This window comes from Salmo trutta, chromosome 6 (assembly GCF_901001165.1).
Source record: "Salmo trutta chromosome 6, fSalTru1.1, whole genome shotgun sequence".
Taxonomy (NCBI): Eukaryota; Metazoa; Chordata; class Actinopteri; order Salmoniformes; family Salmonidae; genus Salmo; species Salmo trutta.
In genome coordinates this window covers 16676651-16697955 of record NC_042962.1, presented here as the reverse complement: position 1 = coordinate 16697955, position 21305 = coordinate 16676651, and the positions used below count along the sequence as shown (strand labels likewise).

The window sequence follows — 21305 nt, the reverse complement described above, 5'->3', positions numbered from 1 at the left end:
CCAAGAGGGAGTGAGTGGCTCGCCTATATGGGAGTAAACGAGAGAAAGCAGAGTTTGCAGACAACCCTTGGATAGGAAGACCCTACTGGAACTGACTGCATGACCAAGCGTCGCTGAAATCGTCTGCAGAGAAGCCGCAAAGTAACCTGCGCTGTTCTATTCTTAGAAATCTTCTTCCTTGTGCTTATGTTAGTGTTTTTTGTGTAAGCTATTTCTCTGTGAAATAAGAGTAGTCTTTCAAGAGCTGCCTTGCAAATTATTTCTCTTCCGTCTTTCTGGAACTGTGTAGTAAATGTCAGAGTATTGAACGCCAAAACGGAGAACTGTAACTTAATCAACAACTTCGTTTTTCCAGATAAATACACAATATCGATTGACGCAAGCGATTGAAACTCTCAGACGCTCATGTTGAAGTGAGGATCAGCTCAAAGGATATCCAAAACGTATTACTGTTCGGTCTTGTTCCAATGGATTCCTGAAAAGGGGCGTACCATAAGCAAGGAGAACCAGACATTGCGCGCCGATCATGCTACAACATGGACGCATTATACTGTAAAGTTGACTTGCTACTGGAACTCGAAATGCATGTGATAGAATAAGAATAGCATTATTTATTTGATCTGATTAGATATGTGTATGTGCATGTTTTAATCAATTTGTTCAAGAAAACCGTATTTCCACTTTCTTTTATTTGAGGCTATATGCCATTCGGATATACTGTTTGATTTCATGTATAATTTTTTGCAGGGCTGGAACAAGTGTTGCTATGCAGGTAATGCGCTGTAGCAATATGTTAGAGATGCAATTTATCGTCTGATACCATATCTAATTTTAGGGGATATCTTGTAGGTCGTCTCAGCCAACCATTGGAAATGTGTTTTGCGTAAACAGCTTGCTGGGTATTAGGCTATAGCACCATGATGGCGAACGATAATCCTTATAACAGTCGCTTTATTGTTGAAAAATACATCCATCACAAACTGTTGAAGAAGGGATTTGTATGGGAATTTAATCCAGAAAACGATTCCCCAAATAATGGCTTTGGGGAGCCCTCTCCCCCTAACTCCCCTGAAGTTTTTGCACGGAGGTCCCAGCCCTCCGCTGAAGGTGTGGACACTGAATCTCAGCTCCCAAACAGGATCCCGCAACCGGACCGACATGCCCGGCTCCATAGGGTGCTGCGCGAGGCGGGGGACGAGATTGAAATAATGTATCAGCGGGACTTTGCAGAGATGTCGGGGCAGTTGCATTTTACGCCCAGTACAGCACAGAGAAGGTTTACTGCTGTAATAGAGGAGCTCTTCCGCGACGGTGTAAACTGGGGTCGGATTGTGGCTTTCTTTGAGTTTGGAGGGACAATGTGCGTGGAGAGCGTCAACCGGGAGATGACGACCCAGGTAGACAACATTGCCCATTGGATGACAGAGTACCTGAACGGACCCCTGCAGAACTGGATCCAGGAGAATGGTGACTGGGTATGTCTGTTAATAAATCCTTCCACATTTGCTCAGCCTCTATCCACCTATCACACCTTTGCATCAGTTGCAAATACAATCACTTCTCATCAGTGACAAGTGCATAAATATACATCTTATGAATCCCTTCAGGTCTGCATGCACCCTACCCTACAATTTTGACCAAAAATCTTTCTACTAACACATGTCCACCACCACCATTGTCTAACATTTGAGACAATATTTCAGCCAACCCTGTTATCATGACTAGGGCAGTAGCCTAGCCCTACACGGACAATGATTGATTTGTTGTCTGTTTCTGAGGTCCGTATATCTCCTGGCCAATATTTCAGTCAATCTAGGGAAACTCTACCCTTCCCATATTCTGACTGAAGGTCAAGCACACACACTCAGAAAACCCACACTGAATTATCTTGACTGCATTCTACTCTGTCATTAGTTCGCCAGATGTTTGGAAACGCCTGACTTCCTTTCTCTCCCCCAACATCTGTGGATGGAGTGGAACTGCTACACAGAATGATGTCTCTGAGGAGAAAATTGTCATGTTTCCGCAATTCAAGTTTGAATGAATGAACACAGCATTTCCCTATTTAGAATCCACATCAAATGGAGAGAAAAGGCCTAAGCCTCTGCTCTTAGTTCAGTAAATCTGTCCCCCTGTTTTACCGCATCGCTCTAGTATTGAATAATTTAAGTCTGAAATTGGATCAGGCACACCATGCTTTCATACACTCATCTCGGTGTAATAGATGTCTAGGTTGTAATAATAACAACTACACTCCTTATTTTGTTAATTCCTCTGTCATGTATTTATATATTTGCAACATCCTGGATGAGCAAAGGAACTGCTCAAATAGTGAAACATTGGTTACATGGACTTAACATTTAATTTGGGGTGAAGTGAATTGAAATGTCGTGATATTGACAGGGCAATTTTACTGGCTCTTCATGTCCTCTTTACTTGACCCATCACTTGACCTGTCACTGTAGTTAGGGTGGAGTGCATGGTTTCCAAGACACAGGCAGATGTTTCCAGACAAGCAGATACTGTATGCATAGACTGCTGTATAAAGGGAGAGTGGAGGTGGTAGCTGTCTGGACTGAGCATCAACTGGAGCAGAATAAATAGCAGAGGCCAAAGGCTTCCACCACCAACTCTAGGACGGCTAGGGAAATCACATTCTCATTGTATAGTTGTGTGGTGTTGTGTATAGTTGTCCCCAGAAACAAGAAGAACTGTGTGGGTAAGTTTGTGTGTCTTTATAATATATTATTGCATAGCAGTGGTAATTTCTACTTGTTCCATCAGAAAACTATTAGGAAGCAATCAGCACTGAGGTACTTTTCAAATTAAATCAAAGTTTATTGCTCTCGTATACAGATTTGCAGATGTTATCGCAGGTACAGTGAAATGCTTGTGTTTCTATCTCCAATAGTGCAGTAATACCTAGCAATAAAAAATAAATAAAAAGCAGTACACAAATAATCCATAAAAATTAAGAAATTTCAGAACGAGTGTTACGTGTGCTCCCTCTCCGGCCTCTAGGTCAACAGGCTGCTCGTTATGCTGCACACCTGTCACCATCGTTACGCACACCTGCGCGCCATCAGACTCACCTGGACTCCATCACTTCCCTGATTACCTTCCCTATATATGTCACTCCTTTTGGTTCCTTCCCCAGGCGTAATTGTTTCTGTTTCTTGTCTGTGTGCTGTTAGTGTTTCTTGTTTTGTATTATGTTCCGTTTATTAAAACACTCACTCCCTTAACTTGCTTCCCGACTCTCAGCGCACATCGTTACAACGAGAAATGTCAGAGACCGGAATATATACTGTACAGTTGAAGTTGGAAGTTTACATACACTTAGGTTGGAGTCATTAAAACTTGTTTTTCAACCACTCCACAAATTTCTTGTTAACAAACTATAGTTTTTGCAAGTCGGTTAGGACATCTACTTTGTGCATGACACAAGTAATTTTTCCAACAATTGTTTACATCCAGATTATTTCACTTATAGTTCACTGTATCACAATTCCAGTAGGTCAGAAGTTTACATACACTAAGTTGACTGTGCCTTTAAACAGCTTGGAAAATTCCAGAAAATGATGTCATGGCTTTAGAAGCTTCTGATAGGCTAATTGACATAATTTGAGTCAATTGGAGGTGTATCTGTGGATGTATTTCAAGGCCTACCTTCAAACTCAGTGCCTCTTTGCTTGACATCATGGGAAACTCAAAAGAAATCAGCAGACCTCAGGTGGAAAAAGTGTAGACCTCCACAAGTCTGGTTCATCCTTGGGAGCAATTTCCAAACGCCTGAAGGCACCACGTTCATCTGTACAAACAATAGTGGGCAAGTATAAACACCATGGGACCACGCAGCAGTCATACCGCTCAGGAAGGAGACACGTTCTGTCTCCTAGAGATTAACGTACTTTGATGCAAAAAGTGCAAATATTTCCCAGAACAACAGCAAAGGACCATGTGAAGATGCTGGAGGAAACAGGTACAAAAGTATCTATATCCACAGTAAAACAAGTCCTATATCGACATAACCTGAAAGGCCGCTCAGCAAGGAAGAAGCCACTGCTCCAAAACCGCCATAAAAAAGCCAGACTACGGTTTGCAACAACACATGGGGACAAAGATTGTACTTTTTGGAGAAATGTCCTCTGGTCTGATGAAACAAAAATAAAACTGTTTGGCCATAATGACCATCGTTATGTTTGGAGGAAAAAGGGGGAGGGTTGCAAGCCGAAGAACACCATCCCAACCGTGAAGCACGGCAGTGGCAGCATCATGTTGTGGGTGTGCTTTGCTGCATGAGGGACTGGTGCACTTCACAAAATAGATGGCATCATGAGGCAGGAAAATTATGTGGATATATTGAAGCAACATCTCAAGACATCAGTCAGGAATTTAAAGCTTGGTCGCAAATGGGTCTTCCAAAAGGACAATGACCCCAAGCACACTTCCAAAGTTGTGGCAAAATGGCTTAAGGACAACAAAGTCAAGGTATTGGAGTGGCCATGACAAAGCCCTGACCTCAATCCTACAGAAAATTTGTGGGCAGAACTGAAAAAGCGTGTGCGAGCAAGGAGGCCTACAAACCTGACTCCAGCTACACCAGCTCTGTCAGGAGGAATGGTAAAAAAATTCACCCAACCTATTGTGGGAAGCTTGTGGAAGACTACCGGAAACGTTTGACCCAAGTTAAACAATTTAAAGGCAATGCTACCAAATACTAATTGTGTGTATGTAAACGTCTGACCCACTGGGAATGTGATGAAAGAAATAAAAGCTGAAATAAATCATTCTCTCTACTATTATTCTGACATTTCATATTCTTAAAGTAAAGTGGTGATCCTAACTGACCTAAGACAGGGGATTTTAACTGGGATTAAATGTCAGGAATTGTGAAAAACTGAGTTGAAATGTATTTGGCTAAGGTGTATGTAAACTTCAACTACAACTGTATAATGCACACCATTTTATACTGTCCGTACTGTATTTGCACACCATTATATATATATATATATATATATATACACTGCTCAAAAAAATAAAGGGAACAGTAAAATAACACATCCTAGATCTGAATGAATGAAATAATCTTATTAAATACTTTTTCTTTACACAGTTGAATGTGCTGACAACAAAATCACACAAAAATAATCAATGGAAATCCCATTTATCAACCCATGGAGGTCTGGATTTGGAGTCACACTCAAAATTAAAGTGGAAAACCACACTACAGGCTGGTCCACTTTGATATAATGTCCTTAAAACAAGTAAAAATGAGGCTCAGTAGTGTGTGGCGGATGGTCTCCTGAGGGATCTCCTCCCAGACCTGGACTAAAGCATCCGCCAACTCCTGGACAGTCTGTGGTTCAACGTGGCGTTGGTGGATGGAGCGAGACATGATGTCCCAGATGTGCTCAATTGGATTCAGGTCTGGGGAACGGGCGGGCCAGTCCATAGCATCAATGCCTTCCTCTTGCAGGAACTGCTGACACACTCCAGCCACATGAGGTCTAGCATTGTCTTGCATTAGGAGGAACCCAGGGCCAACCGCACCAGCATGTGGTCTCACAAGGGGTCTGAGGATCTCATCTCGGTACCTAAAGGCAGTCAGGCTACCTCTGGTGAGCACATGGAGGGCTGTGCGGCCCCCCAAAGAAATGCCACCCCACACCATGACTGACCCACCGCCTAACCGGTCATGCTGGAGGATGTTGCAGGCAGCAGAACGTTCTCCACGGCGTCTCCAGACTGTCACGTCTGTCACATGTGCTCAGTGTGAACCTGCTTTCATCTGTGAAGAGCACAGGGCGCCAGTAGCGAATTTGCCAATCTTGGTGTTCTCTGGCAAATGCCAAACGTCCTGCACGGTGTTGGGCTGTAAGCACAACCCCCACCTGTGGACTTCAGGCCCTCATACCACCCTCATGGACTCTGTTTCTGACCGTTTGAGCAGACACATGCACATTTGTGGCCTGCTGGAAATCATTTTGCAGGGCTCTGGCAGTGCTCCTCCTGCTCCTCCTTGCACAAAGGCGGAGGTAGCGGTCCTGCTGCTGGGTTGTTTCCCTCCTACGGCCTCCTCCACGTCTCCTGATGTACTGGCCTGTCTCCTGGTAGCGCCTCCATGATCTGGACACTACGCTGACAGACACAGCAAACCTTCTTGCCACAGCTCGCATTGATGTGCCATCCTGGATGAGCTGCACTACCTGTGCCACTTGTGTGGGTTGTAGACTCCGTCTCATGCTACCACTAGAGTGAAAGCACCGCCAGCATTCAAAAGTGACCAAAACATCAGCCAGGAAGCATAGGAACTGAGAAGTGGTCTGTGGTTACCACCTGCAGAACCACTCCTTTATTGGGGGTGTCTTGCTAATTGCCTATAATTTCCACCTGTTGTCTATTCCATTTGCACAACAGCATGTGAAATTTATTGTCAATCAGTGTTGCTTCCTAAGTGGACAGTTTGATTTCACAGAAGTGTGATTGACTTGGAGTTACATTGTGTTGTTTAAGTGTTCCCTTTATTTTTTTGAGCAGTATATATATATATATATATATATATATATAGATAATGGTGTGCAAAGACAGTATGGACAGTATATGAATAGAAAAGGTGTGTACATTAGTAGTTATATAGGATGAGCCATGATTGGAATACAATTTATACACAAAGAGTATACAAAACATTCAGAACGCCTCCCTAATATTGAGTTGACCCCCTTTAGCCCTCTGAACAGACTCAGTTCGTCTGGGCATGGACTACAAGGTGTCAAAAGCGTTCCACAGGGATGCTGGCCCAGGTTGACTCCAATGCTTTCCACAGTTGTGTCAAGTTGGCTGGATGTCCTGTGGGTGGTGGACCATTCTTGATACACAAGGGAAACTGTTTCGCGTAAACAAAAGTCAGCAGCGTTGCAGTTCTTGACACACTCAAACTGGTGCGCCTGGCACCTACTAACATACCCTGTTCAAAGGCACTTAAATTAAAATAAAATCTAATCTTATTGTTCACATACACATGGTTAACAGATGTTAATGCGAGAGTAGCGTAATGCTTGTGCTTCTAGTTCCGACAGTGCAGTAAATATCTAACAAATAATCTAATCTAAGAATTCCCCAACAACTAGCTGATACACACAAGGGGTGAATGAGGGGGTGAATGAGAGGGATGAATGAGTAAGGGGTGAATGAGAATATGTGTATGTGAGAAATAAAATTTGATTTGATTTTTGATTTGATTTGGTGACTGTTTAACATGCTGATGGCCTGGAGATAGAAACTGTCCTCAGTCTCTCGTTCCCAGCTTTGATGCACCTGCTGCACTGTCTCCGCCTTCTAGATGGCAGCGGGGTGAACAGGCCGTGGTTAGGGTGGCCTTGATGATCTTCTTGGCCTTCCTGTGACACCGGGGGCTGTAGATGTCATGGAGGGCAGGCAATGTGCCCCCGGTGATGCATTGGGCTGACCGCACCCCCCTCTGGAGAGCCCTGCCGTTGCGGACGGTGCATTTGCCATACCAGTCGGTGATACAGCACGAAATAATGCTCGTAATGGTGTATCTGTAGAAGTTTGTGAGCGTCTTAGGGGCCAAGACTAATTTCTTCAGCCTACTGAGGTTGAAGAGGCGTTGTTTCTCCTTCTTCACCACGTTGTTTGTGTGAAGGGACCATTTCATGTTGTCAGTGATGTGCACGCAGAGAATCTTGAAGCTTTTGACCCTCTCCACTGCGGCCCCCTTGATGTGTATGGGTGTGTGCTTTCTCTGCTGTCTCCTGTAGTCTGCGATCAGCTCCTTCGTTTTGTTGACGTTGAGGGAGAGGTTATTTTCCTAGGCACCACTCAGCCTACAGCAAGGTGGGAGACTTGGCGGTCTCATTGTTGTTGGTAATCAGGTCTACCACTGTTGTATTGTCAGCAAACTTGATGATTGAGTTGGAGACGTTCACGCAGTTATGGGTGAACAGGGAGTACAGGAGGGGGATGAGCATTCACCCCATGTTGAGGATCAGTGTGGCGGAGGTGTTGTGGCCTACCTTCACCACCTGTGGTCAACCCGTCAGGAATTCCAGGACCCAGTTGCACAGGTAGAGGTTCAGACCCAGGGCCCTGAGCTTAGTGATGAGCTTGGAAGGCACTATGTTGTTGAAGGCTGAGGGTGTCGGGTAAGGTGGAGGTGATATAATCCTTAACTAGCCTCTCAAAGCACTTCATGATGATAGTGAGTGCTACAGGGCGATAGTAATTTAGTTCAGTTACCTTTGCTTTCTCTAGTATGGGAACAACGGTGGACATCTTGAAGCAAGTGGGGACAACAGACTGGGATATGGAGAGATTGAATATGTCTGTAAACACTCCAGCCAGCTGGTCTCCACATGCTGTGAGGACACGGCTTGGGAGGCCGTCTGGGCCGGCAGCCTTGTGAGGGTTAACACACTTAAATGACTTACTCATGTTGGTCACGGAAAACAAAAGCATACAGTCCTCATAAGCGTCGGCTCGATGTTGTTTTTCTCGAAGCGGGCGAAGAAGGTGTTTAACTGGTCCGGGAGCGACGAGCTAAACACAGCTTATATTATTCAGAAGGCTCCAGGACTCCCTCTTAGGGCCAATCAATTATTCATTTTTTTCATTTCGTCATCAAAATAACATTTTGCATTTGTATTAGGACTATATTTACAGAGGAAGTCAAGTTCCAGTTAAATCTGCCCTTTGAATTTAGGCCATTACTTACTCTTTCCAATAGTCATTACAATAAGCATGTGTTGAAACTTTCATTTTTTACCAGCAAGTCCTGGTTTTATATTGTATATATAATATAGTTATTACTAATGACTGTATGCAATATACTGTATGTTGTATTGTTGAGACAGATCGTTGTTATATAAAACATTTCTATGTTTGACACCTGTTCGTAATGGGTGAGTCTTAATCTGGTTGGTAAATCAATACACAATAAATTTAAAGAGATCCGTCCAAATGGGCATCTGGCCACTGGCCTTCTGTTATAGTTTTTGCCTGTGTGGTATCAATTACACTAACATCAGATTCTACACATGCTGTACAGCTAAAACTTGTTCTCATGCGATGATTGCATCACTCCAATAGTGTATGGATGTTGCCGTAAGACAACTGAGCTTTTCCTATGCTCTTGCACTATCACTTTCTGGAGCATTAAATCATTTTGTCCAATTACGAGATCTAGGAATGTACTGTCTTTGGAGGTGTTCCTTACATCTGGTCTGTTTCACTGTATGTACAGGTAAGGTTGTAGAAAAAAGTTGCTCACTATCATATTTTGAGATGATTGTGGTCTTTCCCTCAATTTCTCTGTGTCCTATTTGGCACAAAGAAATCTTGAAGCAATGAGTTACAACCAAAGAATGTCCATGTCAGTCAGATGGACCCTCTAAATTGGCTTAGCTGTCAAGAAGAATTGTCCTTTCCCCCTATGGTTAAGCTGAACTCGGTGGTGGCCTGCCCGTTAGGGGCTGCAACCCACTGTGATTAGTCCTGAAACATTTCAGGAAACTAGGCGTATGTCGCGCGTCACTACTTCACAGGGGAGGCATTTGAACGTCTTTTTTTTTTTTTATCGAAATGCGTTTTTGGCCAGAAATGCCTTCTGGAACAATCATGAATTATTATCCATGAATTATTATATACGGTTGAAGTTGGAAGTTTACATACACCTTAGCCAAATACATTCAAACTCAGTTTTTCACAATTCCTGACATTTAATCCCAGTTAAAATCCCCTGTCTTAGGTCAGTTAGGATCACCACTTTACTTTAAGAATATGAAATGTCAGAATAATAGTAGAGAGAATGATTTATTTCAGCTTTTATTTCTTTCATCACATTCCCAGTGTGTCAGAAGTTTACATACACTCAATTAGTATTTGGTAGCATTGACTTTAAATTGTTTAACTTGGGTCAAACGTTTCCGGTAGTCTTCCACAAGCTTCCCACAGTAAGTTGGGTGAATTCTGGCCCATTCCTCCTGACAGAGCTGGTGTAACTGAGTCCTGTTTGTAGGCCTCCTTGCTCGCACATGCTTTTTCAGTTCTGCCCACAAATTTTCTATAGGTTTGAGGTCAGGGCTTTTTGATGGCCACTCCAATACCTTGACTTTGTTGTCCTTTAACTTCCTGACTGATGTCTTGAGATGTTGCTTCAATATATCCACATCATTTTCCTGCCTCATGATGCCATCTATTTTGTGAAGTGCACCAGTCCCTCATGCAGCAAAGCAACCCCACAACATGATGCTGCCACCCCCGTGCTTCACGGTTGGGATGGTGTTATTCGGGTTGCAAGCCTCCACCTTTTTCTCCAAACATAACGATGGTCATTATGGCCAAACAGTTCTATCAGACCAGAGGACATTTCTCCAAAAAGTACAATCTTTCTCCCCATGTGCAGTTGCAAACCGTAGTCTGGCTATTTTATGGCGGTTTTGGAGCAGTGGCTACTTCCTTGCTGAGCGGCCTTTCAGGTTATGTCAATATAGGACTTGTTTTACTGTGGATATAGATACTTTTGTACCTGTTTCCTCCAGCATCTTCACAAGGTCCTTTGCTGTTGTTCTGGGATTGATTTTCACTTTTCGCACCAAAGTACGTTCATCTCCAGGAGACAGAACGCTTCTCCTTCCTGAGCGGTATGACGGCTGCGTGGTCCCATGGTGTTTATACTTGCCCACTATTGTTTGTACAGATGAACGTGGTACCTTCAGGTGTTTGGAAATTGCTCCAAAGGATGAACCAGACTTGTGGAGGTCTACATTTCTTTTTGAGGTCTTGGCTGATTTCTTTTGATTTTCCCATAGTCAAGCAAAGAGGCACTGAGTTTGAAGTTAGGCCTTGAAATTCATTCACAGGTACACCTCCAATTGACTCAAATGTTGTCAATTAGCCTATCAGAAGCTTCTAAAGCCATGACATCATTTTCTGGAATTTTCCAGGCTTTTTAAAGGCACAGTCGACTTAGTGTATGTAAACTTCTGACCCACTGAAATTGTGATACAGTGAATTATAACTGATATAATCTGCCTGTAAACAATTGTTGGTAAAATTACTTATCATGCACAAAGTAGATGTCCTAACCAACTTGCCAAAACTATAGTTTGTTAACAAGAAATTTGTGGAGTGGTTGAAAAACAAGTTTTAATGACTCCAACCTAAGTGTATGTAAACTTCCGACTTCAACTGTAATTCATGGATTATGTTTTAAATGCTCATAATAGTGTGGTAAATGTTCCTGTTTCTAAAATATATTGATCAAAACAAGCTGTTCATTTACTTGCTGCTGTGCCCCTCAGTGACTGCCAGCAGCAGCAGCAGCTCCATGGGCACATAGGCTGTGTGAATATTGCTTGGATTGTTTTGCCAGCTATTTTTTATGAGGGGGAACTGTAAATGGACTGTCCTGGGGTGCTTTGAAATGTGCGCTCAGTCAGAACTTCTGGGTCTGCTCTAGTCTTCCTCACAACAAGTCTCTCGCGCCAGACTTCTTACTGCCACACGTGAGACTAGATCTTCTCTATCAGGTACAGATGGCACTAAAGCAAAAATAACATTTTAATTAACTTGCAAATAAATAATCATAACATTCATGGGAGCCTGGGACCTGAAAACCAGACATCTACATTCAACAAGAGTCGAAGGACAGAGGGATACACTAGCTAGAACCTTCTCATCATGGATCTGGTAGGACAAAAAAGCATGACGGTGGCTGGCCAATTTGATTGTTTCCCCATGGTGTTCATGTACTGTAGTATGATCAAATTAATACATTTTGAGAAACATTGAGAAATAGTTTGGTCGATTAAAAAAAATAATCTAATTGATTTTCCTTTTGATAATGAGCAAGCTAGCTAGTTAGCTCTCATGCCAATTTCAGGTCTTTCTAAACTAATATCTGACACTGAAATATGAAGTTATTTCAGAATGAAAGTTAACTGGCTAGCGCATCATGCTTTGTGACATTATGTTAGCTAGCTATCTCCAGTTATATTATGTGTTTTCAGTTAATGCATGCCTGTTACGTTCTTCCTGATGCACTCGTTCGTTCGTAAACTGGCTGCTCATTCTAAATTGTATAATCTAATCTGTTCAAAACAGTAGCAGCATGTGCTGCAGTGGTCATTCTGTTTTTGACATGCAAAAGTGAAATAGGTGTATTTATCCTGTTGTGCAAATGCACAGATCGTTTTATATATCTTCTCAAAGAAATGACCAGTAGTTCGAAAACTTGGAATCCTATTTCCTACTCAAACCACCCTGCGCCCAGGGTATTCAGCCAATCAGTGACCGCATCTGGCTGTACTTATTATCCTTTCTTTTGAATCCATGTGATTCATTAGTCCTCGGATAAAGCCTCCCGAATAATTGCACTGTCTGTGGAGAGGACATGGTTCAGCTGCGCTACCCTGTGCTTTTTCAGTACTACTGATATTCCAGATCCCCTGCTAGGACAAACCCAGTTTACCAGCATGTGATCAAGACCCTCGTTTTGTATTAACTGACTTTGATTTCTGTTTTCTTTTGAGTTTCTAAAGAATTTCCTCTAGATGTGCTTTTGTATTTAGTCTACAGTCAACTGTTTGTGGTGACTTAACAACACCTGTGAAATGACACAGCAAGACATGATATTTAGTTGTTTATTCCCCCGAAAAGATTTTGACTTTGAATGCGGTTTTTGTTTTGGTAATCTGATCGTCTGGGGGAATCCAGCCTAAACAAATCAGTGCTGATGACATGCGTTGTAAATAAGGTGGGGAAAAGGATAGGAATGTTTAGAGGCAGGTAAAGGTCACTTGACATCGTGGTAACGGGACCACTCTTTGCCTCGTGGGTGTCTTGCAATCGAGTTTGGATATTTCTATGAACCCCTTTACTAAAAATAGCCCAGAGCTACATTGCAGTTATCCTAACGACAGCTTAGGATAAAGACTTATGTATTGTACTAGTATAGTCCACAGCAGAGAACATCCCAATTATGAACTCTGATTCCCTATCTCTGTTATTGCAGAGTAGCCAGAGTATGCTCTGTGGGCCCATTATGGAACGCACTCTCTCTGTTTGTCCAGCTTCTTCTATGCTGGGAAGATTTTCCAGCAAATAACCATTTCTGCTTTGTCCGTCAGAAAATGGTTTCATCACAATCAAGGAGCTGCATATAGTAGTCTTCAATTAGTTGGAAGAGTTTTGATGTTTCTTTAGGTCTTGGATTCCAGCATTGTTCTTTGTTGATGTGACGGGGTAGAGAGCCGACATTGCTCTTTCATGTCTAAATGTAAAAAACTAACGAAAGGCTCCTCAAATGTAAAGTCACACCCTCTAGTACTGTGTAGTTGGGAATGTGTCAAGGTAAGACATGAATGGCATGATGATTTACACTTGCCTGACGACTCAAACTGAATTATTCTGTTGCTCTATTGTCCGCTACATACTTCAGTCTGAGACTGACATCATTGAAGTCATTTGTGAGGGGTGTCGTACAAAACAAAGTCCTCAATGATTGGATCATCTCTAACCAATCACAGTATCAAAGCCAATGCCGAATTTTCAAAACGCTGCTATAAGCGCGTGTGTTCTGGCCCTGGCCCAATCCCCTGGTTTCTGTGACAAATCAGACAGTCTAGAATGGATTTCCATTCTCGAAATTGTTGGGTAGGTACTCAGCTCCAGACTCATTGCAGAGAAGAAACTTACGTCTGTGGGCGTGGCGGAGCAAGGCGTTTGGGTAGCCAGGCAAGATGTGCACCACACCATGCTGTAGTTCACCGAAGACGGTCCAATAGTTAAAATCACTAAACTGGAAATATCAGTATCACCAACCAGATAAAATAATTTACACATTTCTTTACAAAGTAAAAAAAAATAGGTGAAGGGTGTCGATTTGAAAGTGGCAGATTGCAGCTTGCCTAACAAGTTTTCTCATTATCTCTTACCGTGCTACTAATGATCAATGGTGGTTATCATAATCACTGTACATATTCCTAACTGCCTATAATGTGGATGAGGGAGAAATTCCATGAATTTAATTGGAATAACCCACTTGTTAAAGTACTCCTCTGCTCTTACCTTTTGGCTCAGTTTGAGATGATTGCAGTTAGCCTATTGCTATTAAAAGCATTGAAATAATGCCTTTGAGCACAATCAAAACTAATGAGCGATAACAAACTATTAATTGTGTTAATAGAGCATAAATATCTCTGCAAACTTAATAGCAAATTTTTTTTTTTGCTCAATCAGGGTGGGATGCTCGGTGTCATTAAGTTAACAACCTTTCAGTAGTTAGTTTGTGTAGACATTCAGGTGCTGAACCCACGCATCACATACCTGTGGCTCTTGTCATTTGTTTGTCTCGATGAAGGACGCTAATTAGCTATGTTTAGCAACAGGTGGAGCTCAGTTAAGCATGTTTGACCTTGTTGATATTTCTGGGGTTTTAATAGTAGGAAGGTGTTCAAAGGAAGAAAAAAGCTAAAGCGCTTCAATCAGTGGAGCGTTACTCAGGTATTAATTTCCCTGTGTATGTGCTCCTTACCAAACACTTTCAAGTGACATTATTTATGAAGGCAAACTGGACACAGAGTTGTATTTGAAAATCCCCAAAGATAAAGAAAAGAAAGACCAAGGGGGAGCTTTTCTCTTTCTGTTGTTTCCCCCGAATAATGGCTTCAAACGAACCCACTGTATATCCTGCAGCTGCTGTACTTACCCTCACCACCTCAGGCTATGAGGGCAGAGGAGAGAGAAGAAAAGAACCAGGAAGAGTTTGAAAAGAGAAGAGAGCAAAGCTGATTGTAGAGATGCAGCTTCCAATTGGCTCATTCATCCCCCCTCCTCTCCCCTGTAACTATTCCCCAGGTTGTTGCTGTAAATGAGAACAGCAAGTGTTCTCAGTCAACTTACGTTGTAAAAATAAAATAATAATAGAATTGTATCACCCTGTTGCAGGAGAACTTTCCTGGACATGTTAAACTTCTTGTGTATTTGAGGTTTAAAAAGGCTTCTAAAGTTTAATTTTCACTTTGAAATTTCAGACTTGATTTTCCCTTACGAAAAATGTCCATCAATTGTTGCAGGATACTTTTTTGGAGAACACAACAGTTCACCTGAAAAAAGACTGAATCCAAACGTTACACTGTTGAATTTATGTGCATTTTACATTTACTGTACTTTCCGCCGCATTTGTTGATAACAAAATCTCATAATAATCAGGGTACATTCAGTAACATGATAAGAATATTCATGGTAAATGTGGGGTAGGTGCAACATAAGACAAAGAAATGACAAAGGTTTGAGTGAGAGGACTAATTGGTGGTCTCAAGTGGCCAAAACACCTCTCAAAAGTGTGCACAGTTCCTAAGTAATTTCAATGCACTTTTATGACTCAAAGAAGAGTCTTCAACTATAAGGTGCTTTTTTTGAGCTCTCCTAGCTGTGCCGTTGAGGAACTAGAACAAGAACACTTGTAGTTGTTTTGTTGGGACACAACCTTGCATCCCTGCCATCACACAATTACTTTTGCTGTTTACGCAATCCAAAAACGGCCCATTGGGCAATCTGGGTCAGGTGGGCATCATTTGAAAGCTTGTTCTATTGTCAAAATGACTAGCTAAGTTCTAAAATACAATCTTACAGTGTTAGGCTTTCAAAAGAATTCTGAGAAAAATATCGTAATTTTGGTGGCATAGAAAGGAGTAATGAATGCTTTCAGGTATGTGCTCCGCAGCAAATTTATCACAATAGACACACATAAGCTCATTCTGTTCAGAACCACTTTTTAGTGCTTTATAAAAAATTTATGTGAAAAAAATATCGCAGAATTTCAGAAAGCTGCTGCAAATCAAGCTTTTTTGGCCGCAGAAATCACAAACAACAAAAAACATGCATCCTCTTTGCAACAAGGCACTAAAGTAACACTGCAAAAAATGTGGCAAAGCAATTTACTTTTTGTCCTGAATACAACGATTATATTTGGGGAAAATACAGTACAACACATTACTGAGTACCCCTCCTGGGGAGTTTTTCAGAACAAAAAAATAAAAACAATTGAGGTAAGCGCAGGTAAAATCCTAGAGAAAATCCTAGCTCAATCGGCTTTCCACCAGACACTAGGAGTTGAATGTACTTTTCAGGCCGATAATATCCTAAAACACAAGGCAAAATCTACACTGGAGTTGCTTGCCAAGAAGACGGTGAATGTTCCTGAGTGGCCGAGTTACAGTTTTGACTTAAATCTGCTTGTAAATCTATGGCGAGACTTAAATGGTTGTCTAGCAACGATCAACAACCAATTTGACAGAGCTTGAAGTATTTTGAAAATAACAATGGGCAAAGATTGTACAACAGGTGTGCAAAACTCTTAGACTTACCCAGAAAGACTCACAGCTGTAATTGCTGCCAAAGGGGATTCTAACATTTTGTCATGGGTGTGAATACTTATGTAAATGAGATTTCTGCATTTAATTCTCAATACATTACCAAACATTTTTTTAAACATGTTTTCACTTTGTCATTATGGGGTATTGTGTGTAGGGGGAGGAGGGGGGGTCCATTTAATTAATTTTGAATTCACACTGTAACACAGCAAAATGTGAAATAAGTCAAGGAGTATGAATACTTTCTGAAGGCACTGTACATCAAACACATGGTTTCCATGCAGGGCTGGTTCCAGTCATAAGCCACATCAGCGGCTTCTAGGGCCCCCAGAACTTTTTTGGGGGAACTCAGTCGGGGGCTCAACTTACTACTGAGAGTAAGAATAGTAGAATACACCAGGTACAATTTAGAAATTTGGTTGTGCATCATCAGTTTTTCTCTTATGTCAGTCACTGACAGTCACTCAATTAGCCATGTTAGCTAACCATTTTTAGATTGGTAGTTGATCTAGACGGTTATTTAAACTTGTAGTAATCATAGCCAAATACCAATCGGGCATGCAGGACTCGACCTCCAGGGGGCCCCCATTGATTTTGTTAGTAATTCTCACTAGAGTATCATATTAACATGGCATAAGTCATTACAAAATCTGTGAATTGCAGGAAATTCATTTTAAAACTGCATAAATATCTCTCTACCCCATGGCAAAATGGGTAGAATTGCAGGAAATTAGCTGTAAAACTGGAGAATTCTTTTTCACCCCATGCCAAAATGTGTAGAAATGCAGGCGTTTTTATCTTAATATCAAATCATTTCTGGTGTCATGACTCTCTCCTTGGTGAGGATCAAAGGTGCCAGATCAGCTTTGCAAATGGCTGACAGATAGCCAGACCCCCCCCCCCCTCTCTCCCACAGGAGAGGGGAGTTGGGGGGAGTTGGGCCGGTTTTATGACTTAACAGCCGGTCATAAATTGTATGCAGTAAAATACTCTTTCTTGCCTTCTAGTATTGGGAAAGGAATGTGCTATGTGTAGAGAGAGACTCTTGCCGCCAAAACCTTTTTCTAAAAAAAAAAAGGTAAACATTAGAACATTATTCCTGACATCCAAATGTTTGGAATGGTTAGTAGGGATCTAAAGAATAATCATGTCATATTGTTTATTATTTTGTGATGTCATTAAGGATGGTATAATGAAATAATTGTAACTTAGGAAGGAAACATATTATATCTGTCAAATTGACATCTAAATGTATAAAATAAATGATTAAGTATGAGAGTATTTTTGAAAAGATAGAAATTTGATTTTAGTTTTCTAATGAGATAATTGTTTTTCATATAAGCTATGCATAGTTAGTAGCCACGCCCAAGTGAGCTCAGAGTTCGTGTCAGCATGACAGAATGCCCCCTTTGGCCAGAGTGCTTAAAAGGACTCGCTAAGAATTAACATAGAAGACCAAGCAGACGTACGGTGTGAGCCAGACGTTACGAATGGTTAGACTAGACTAGGAAGCGTGGAGCGGTGACTACACGTTGAAATGGTTAGAAACTCTGAAACTCTCAACACAAGTGAAGAAGATAAAAATTACACCAGAACAATCATAGTCTGCAGCTGTGGATGTAAAAGTGGTCCTAGAACTTTGACTAAAGACACGAGGGGGGAAGGAAGACATCCCATCTCAGACAACCGTTGGTGCATCTGAAGTATCTGTCTAACAAAGCTATACAACTAAGGACATTGTGACCTCTGGTGGACAACCAGAGCATTACACCCATCCAGTCCCTTCCTCGTAGAAGGATCGATTGGTTTCAACAGAGACAACAGAGAAAGACATCTACGCGTAAATATATACATTGTATTTCTTATCCAAATGAGCGGTGGTTCACTGACCCCTCCTTTTTTATAATCAATCGGGTTTTCATTGTATTACATTTCTAATCAATAATCTATACCGTGTGTGTGTTTATGTATTCTGTGTTATTATTTAGTTAGTTAGTAAATAAATAATCAAGCCAATTTGTGTATTGCTGATTCATCAACAAGGTTAGGGTGTATGCGACGTTCAGAAGGAGACTGATATTAGGTAATGATTAATAAGTGACTGTTATTGATATAATATGTATCTATATATCTTTCAAGATATTAATTTGGGAGATGGTAACTCGTGGGGCATCAGGTAGCCTAGTGGTTAGAGCATTGGACTATTAACCGAAAGGTTGCAAGATCGAGTCCCCGAGCTGACAAGGTATAAATCTGTCGTTCTGTCCCTGAACAAGGCAGTTAACCCACTGTTCCTAGGCTGTCATTGAAAATAAGAATTTCTTCTTAACTGACTTGCCTAGTTAAATAAAGGAAAAAAAATAAAAACAACTTATTCCGTGGTGCCCCAAATTTCTAATGAGTTAATTGTTATATGATTCATTTAATCAAGTAATAATTCAACATAGTTAGTTGATTCGATAAATAACAGTCGTCAGATTAACGATAGTCACGTCAAGACACTGGGTAATAATTAAGTATCTTACTATGATTGTTTTCAATTGAAATCAAAAGAAACAAAAATAGCTTCTTAGCAAAGAGAAATTTCTAAAGCAAGAATTTTTCTAAGACTGGTTGGGGATGGGAAAACAGAAAATGTGCTGTTATTGGCAAATAAGTTTGGGATACTCTTTCTTATTGGTCTATTAACTATTTTACTGCATGGTGATGTCACCATGGAAGGCCAAAACTCTATCCCACCAAAACAGGCAGAAATCAGGCAGTCTTTTTCAAATAGCTCTTACGCTAAAAGGGCATTATAATCATATTCACAATTTCACAGTATTAGTCCAACCTCATAGTATGGAAATATATGTAAAACACAGTTTTTTACTGCACTGGGCCTTTTAGAATAGCAGGAAATCAACTTGAATACTAAAACTGTCTCCACACACACACTTTCTAAGCACCACAAATGACTATTTATGTATATGCCAAGCAAACCTGGGTTCAAATTATATTTGAGCATTTGTTTTTTTAGCCTGCCTGAAGTGGCAGATGGGTGGTGTTTACACTTTTGTACTGGTTCCATTTCACCAGGCAAGCTGAAACAAATTCAGCTAAAATAGCATATGAACCCAGATCCAATGCCAAGTACAGTAAAGGACTGTATAGCATACAGCCGGTTGGGGCCGCCCCAGTCTCAGCTGCAGACCGGCTTAGGTGATCCTTTGTTGACCAAAGCAGATTTGTCTTTTGTGAGGACTGTGGACATCTGATCGTAACTGATTTCTATCCCATTTTAAAGTAATGGGCTACTCGTATGTGTGTTGCAAGACTTTTGTCCATCTGCTTTGGCTCAAAGCTACCAGCTTCCAATTTGCTTCCTCTCAGTCAGTTATTATCAATAACTGTGAGTGAGTGAGAGAGTGTAAGAGGGAAGATTGAGAGACATATACAACAACATAACTCAGAAGAATTGCCAACATTAAAAGCCATAGGCTAATTCCAGTTGCAGGGACTGTGTTAGACTGTAGCCCTTTACGCTTGTACCCATATACGGGTTGAGCTCCTAAATTGGAACGTAGTAGCTGTACATGCTATAAATGACGTCAGAGGCCAGGCTCTGCGCATCACAGCTCTGTATAGGTTTTGACTGACAGACGTTCTGAACTGTGCGCGACAAGAAGTTGCTCCCATCCCTCCCGGTAATTGGGCAACTTTTGCACATTTTGTTGTCTGAGTGAAGGAAATGCTGTAAATTTAAGATGACTCAATGTATTTTGAAAGATGCCACGTTGAGGATTATAATGAATACCACTTTGATGTCATACAAGCAATTCAAACACCCGTGAGTCTAAATGTGCACTTCACGTAACCCTAACCCTAATCCATAGGGTGTTCTTTAATGGAAGCCTCTCCAACATAATCCAGGTAGAATCAGGAATTCCCCAGGGCAGCAGTCTAGGCCCTTACTTTTTTCAGTCTTTACTAATGACATGCCACTGGCCTTGAGTAAAGCCAGTGTGTCTATGTATGCTGATGACTCTGTACATGTCAGCTACTACAGTGAGTGATATCACTGCAACACTTAACAAAGAGCTGGAGGTAGTTTCAGAATGTGTGGCAAGGAATAAGTTAGTCCTAAATATTAAAAAAAACTTAAAACATTGTATTTGGGACAAATCATTCACTAAACCCTAAACCTCAACTAAATCTGGTTATAAATAATGTGAAAACTGAGCAAGTTGAGGTGACTAAACTGCTTGGACAAACCCTGAATTGTAAACTGTCACGGACAGAACATGTTGATACAACAGTAAAATGGGGAGAAGTCTGTCCCCCTTTTTAACAACACTATCAAGAAGGCAGGTCGTACAGGCTCTATAGTTTTGTCGCACCTGGAATACTGTTCAGTCGTGTGGTCAGGTGCCACAAAGAGAGACCTCTGAAAATTAAAATCAGATTCAGGTAACATTAATAATATGCATGTAAATCTCTCATGGCTCAAAGTGGAGGAGAGATTGACTTCATCGCTACTTGTTTCTGTAAGAAGTGTTGACATACTGAATGCACCGTGCACAATGTCTGTTTAAACTACTAGCACACAGCTCGGACATCCATGCATACCCCACAAGACATTCCACCAAAGGTTTCTTCACAGTCCCCAAGTCAAGAACAGACTATGGGAGGTGCACAGTACTACATAGAGCCATGACGACATGGAACTCTATTCCACATCAGGTAACTGATGCAAGTAGTTGAATCAGATAAAAAACAGATAAAAATACACCTTATGGAACAGTGGGGAATGTGAAGAGACACACACACACAGGCACCGACACATACTGTACACATGATAAAACACGCACTCTACACACATACACATGGATGTTATATTGTAAATATGTGATAGTGAGTAGTAGCCTAAGT

General features: G+C 41.3%; 1 protein-coding gene across 2 annotated transcripts in view; it reads left to right on the top strand.

Moving 5' to 3' along the window:
- The first annotated feature begins 31 nt into the window (after positions 1-31).
- bcl2a (BCL2 apoptosis regulator a) overlaps positions 32-21305 on the top strand; it is a 70889-nt gene continuing 49615 nt past the window's right edge. Inside the window, exons 1-2 of one of the 2 annotated variants that reach the window (XM_029755493.1) lie at positions 36-141; positions 356-1475. In XM_029755493.1, the coding sequence (XP_029611353.1) occupies positions 918-1475 (558 nt within the window). In that variant the 5' untranslated portion in view covers positions 36-141; positions 356-917. Of the gene's footprint in view, positions 1476-21305 lie in introns of both variants that reach the window. The other variant, XM_029755494.1, reaches the window with a different exon arrangement.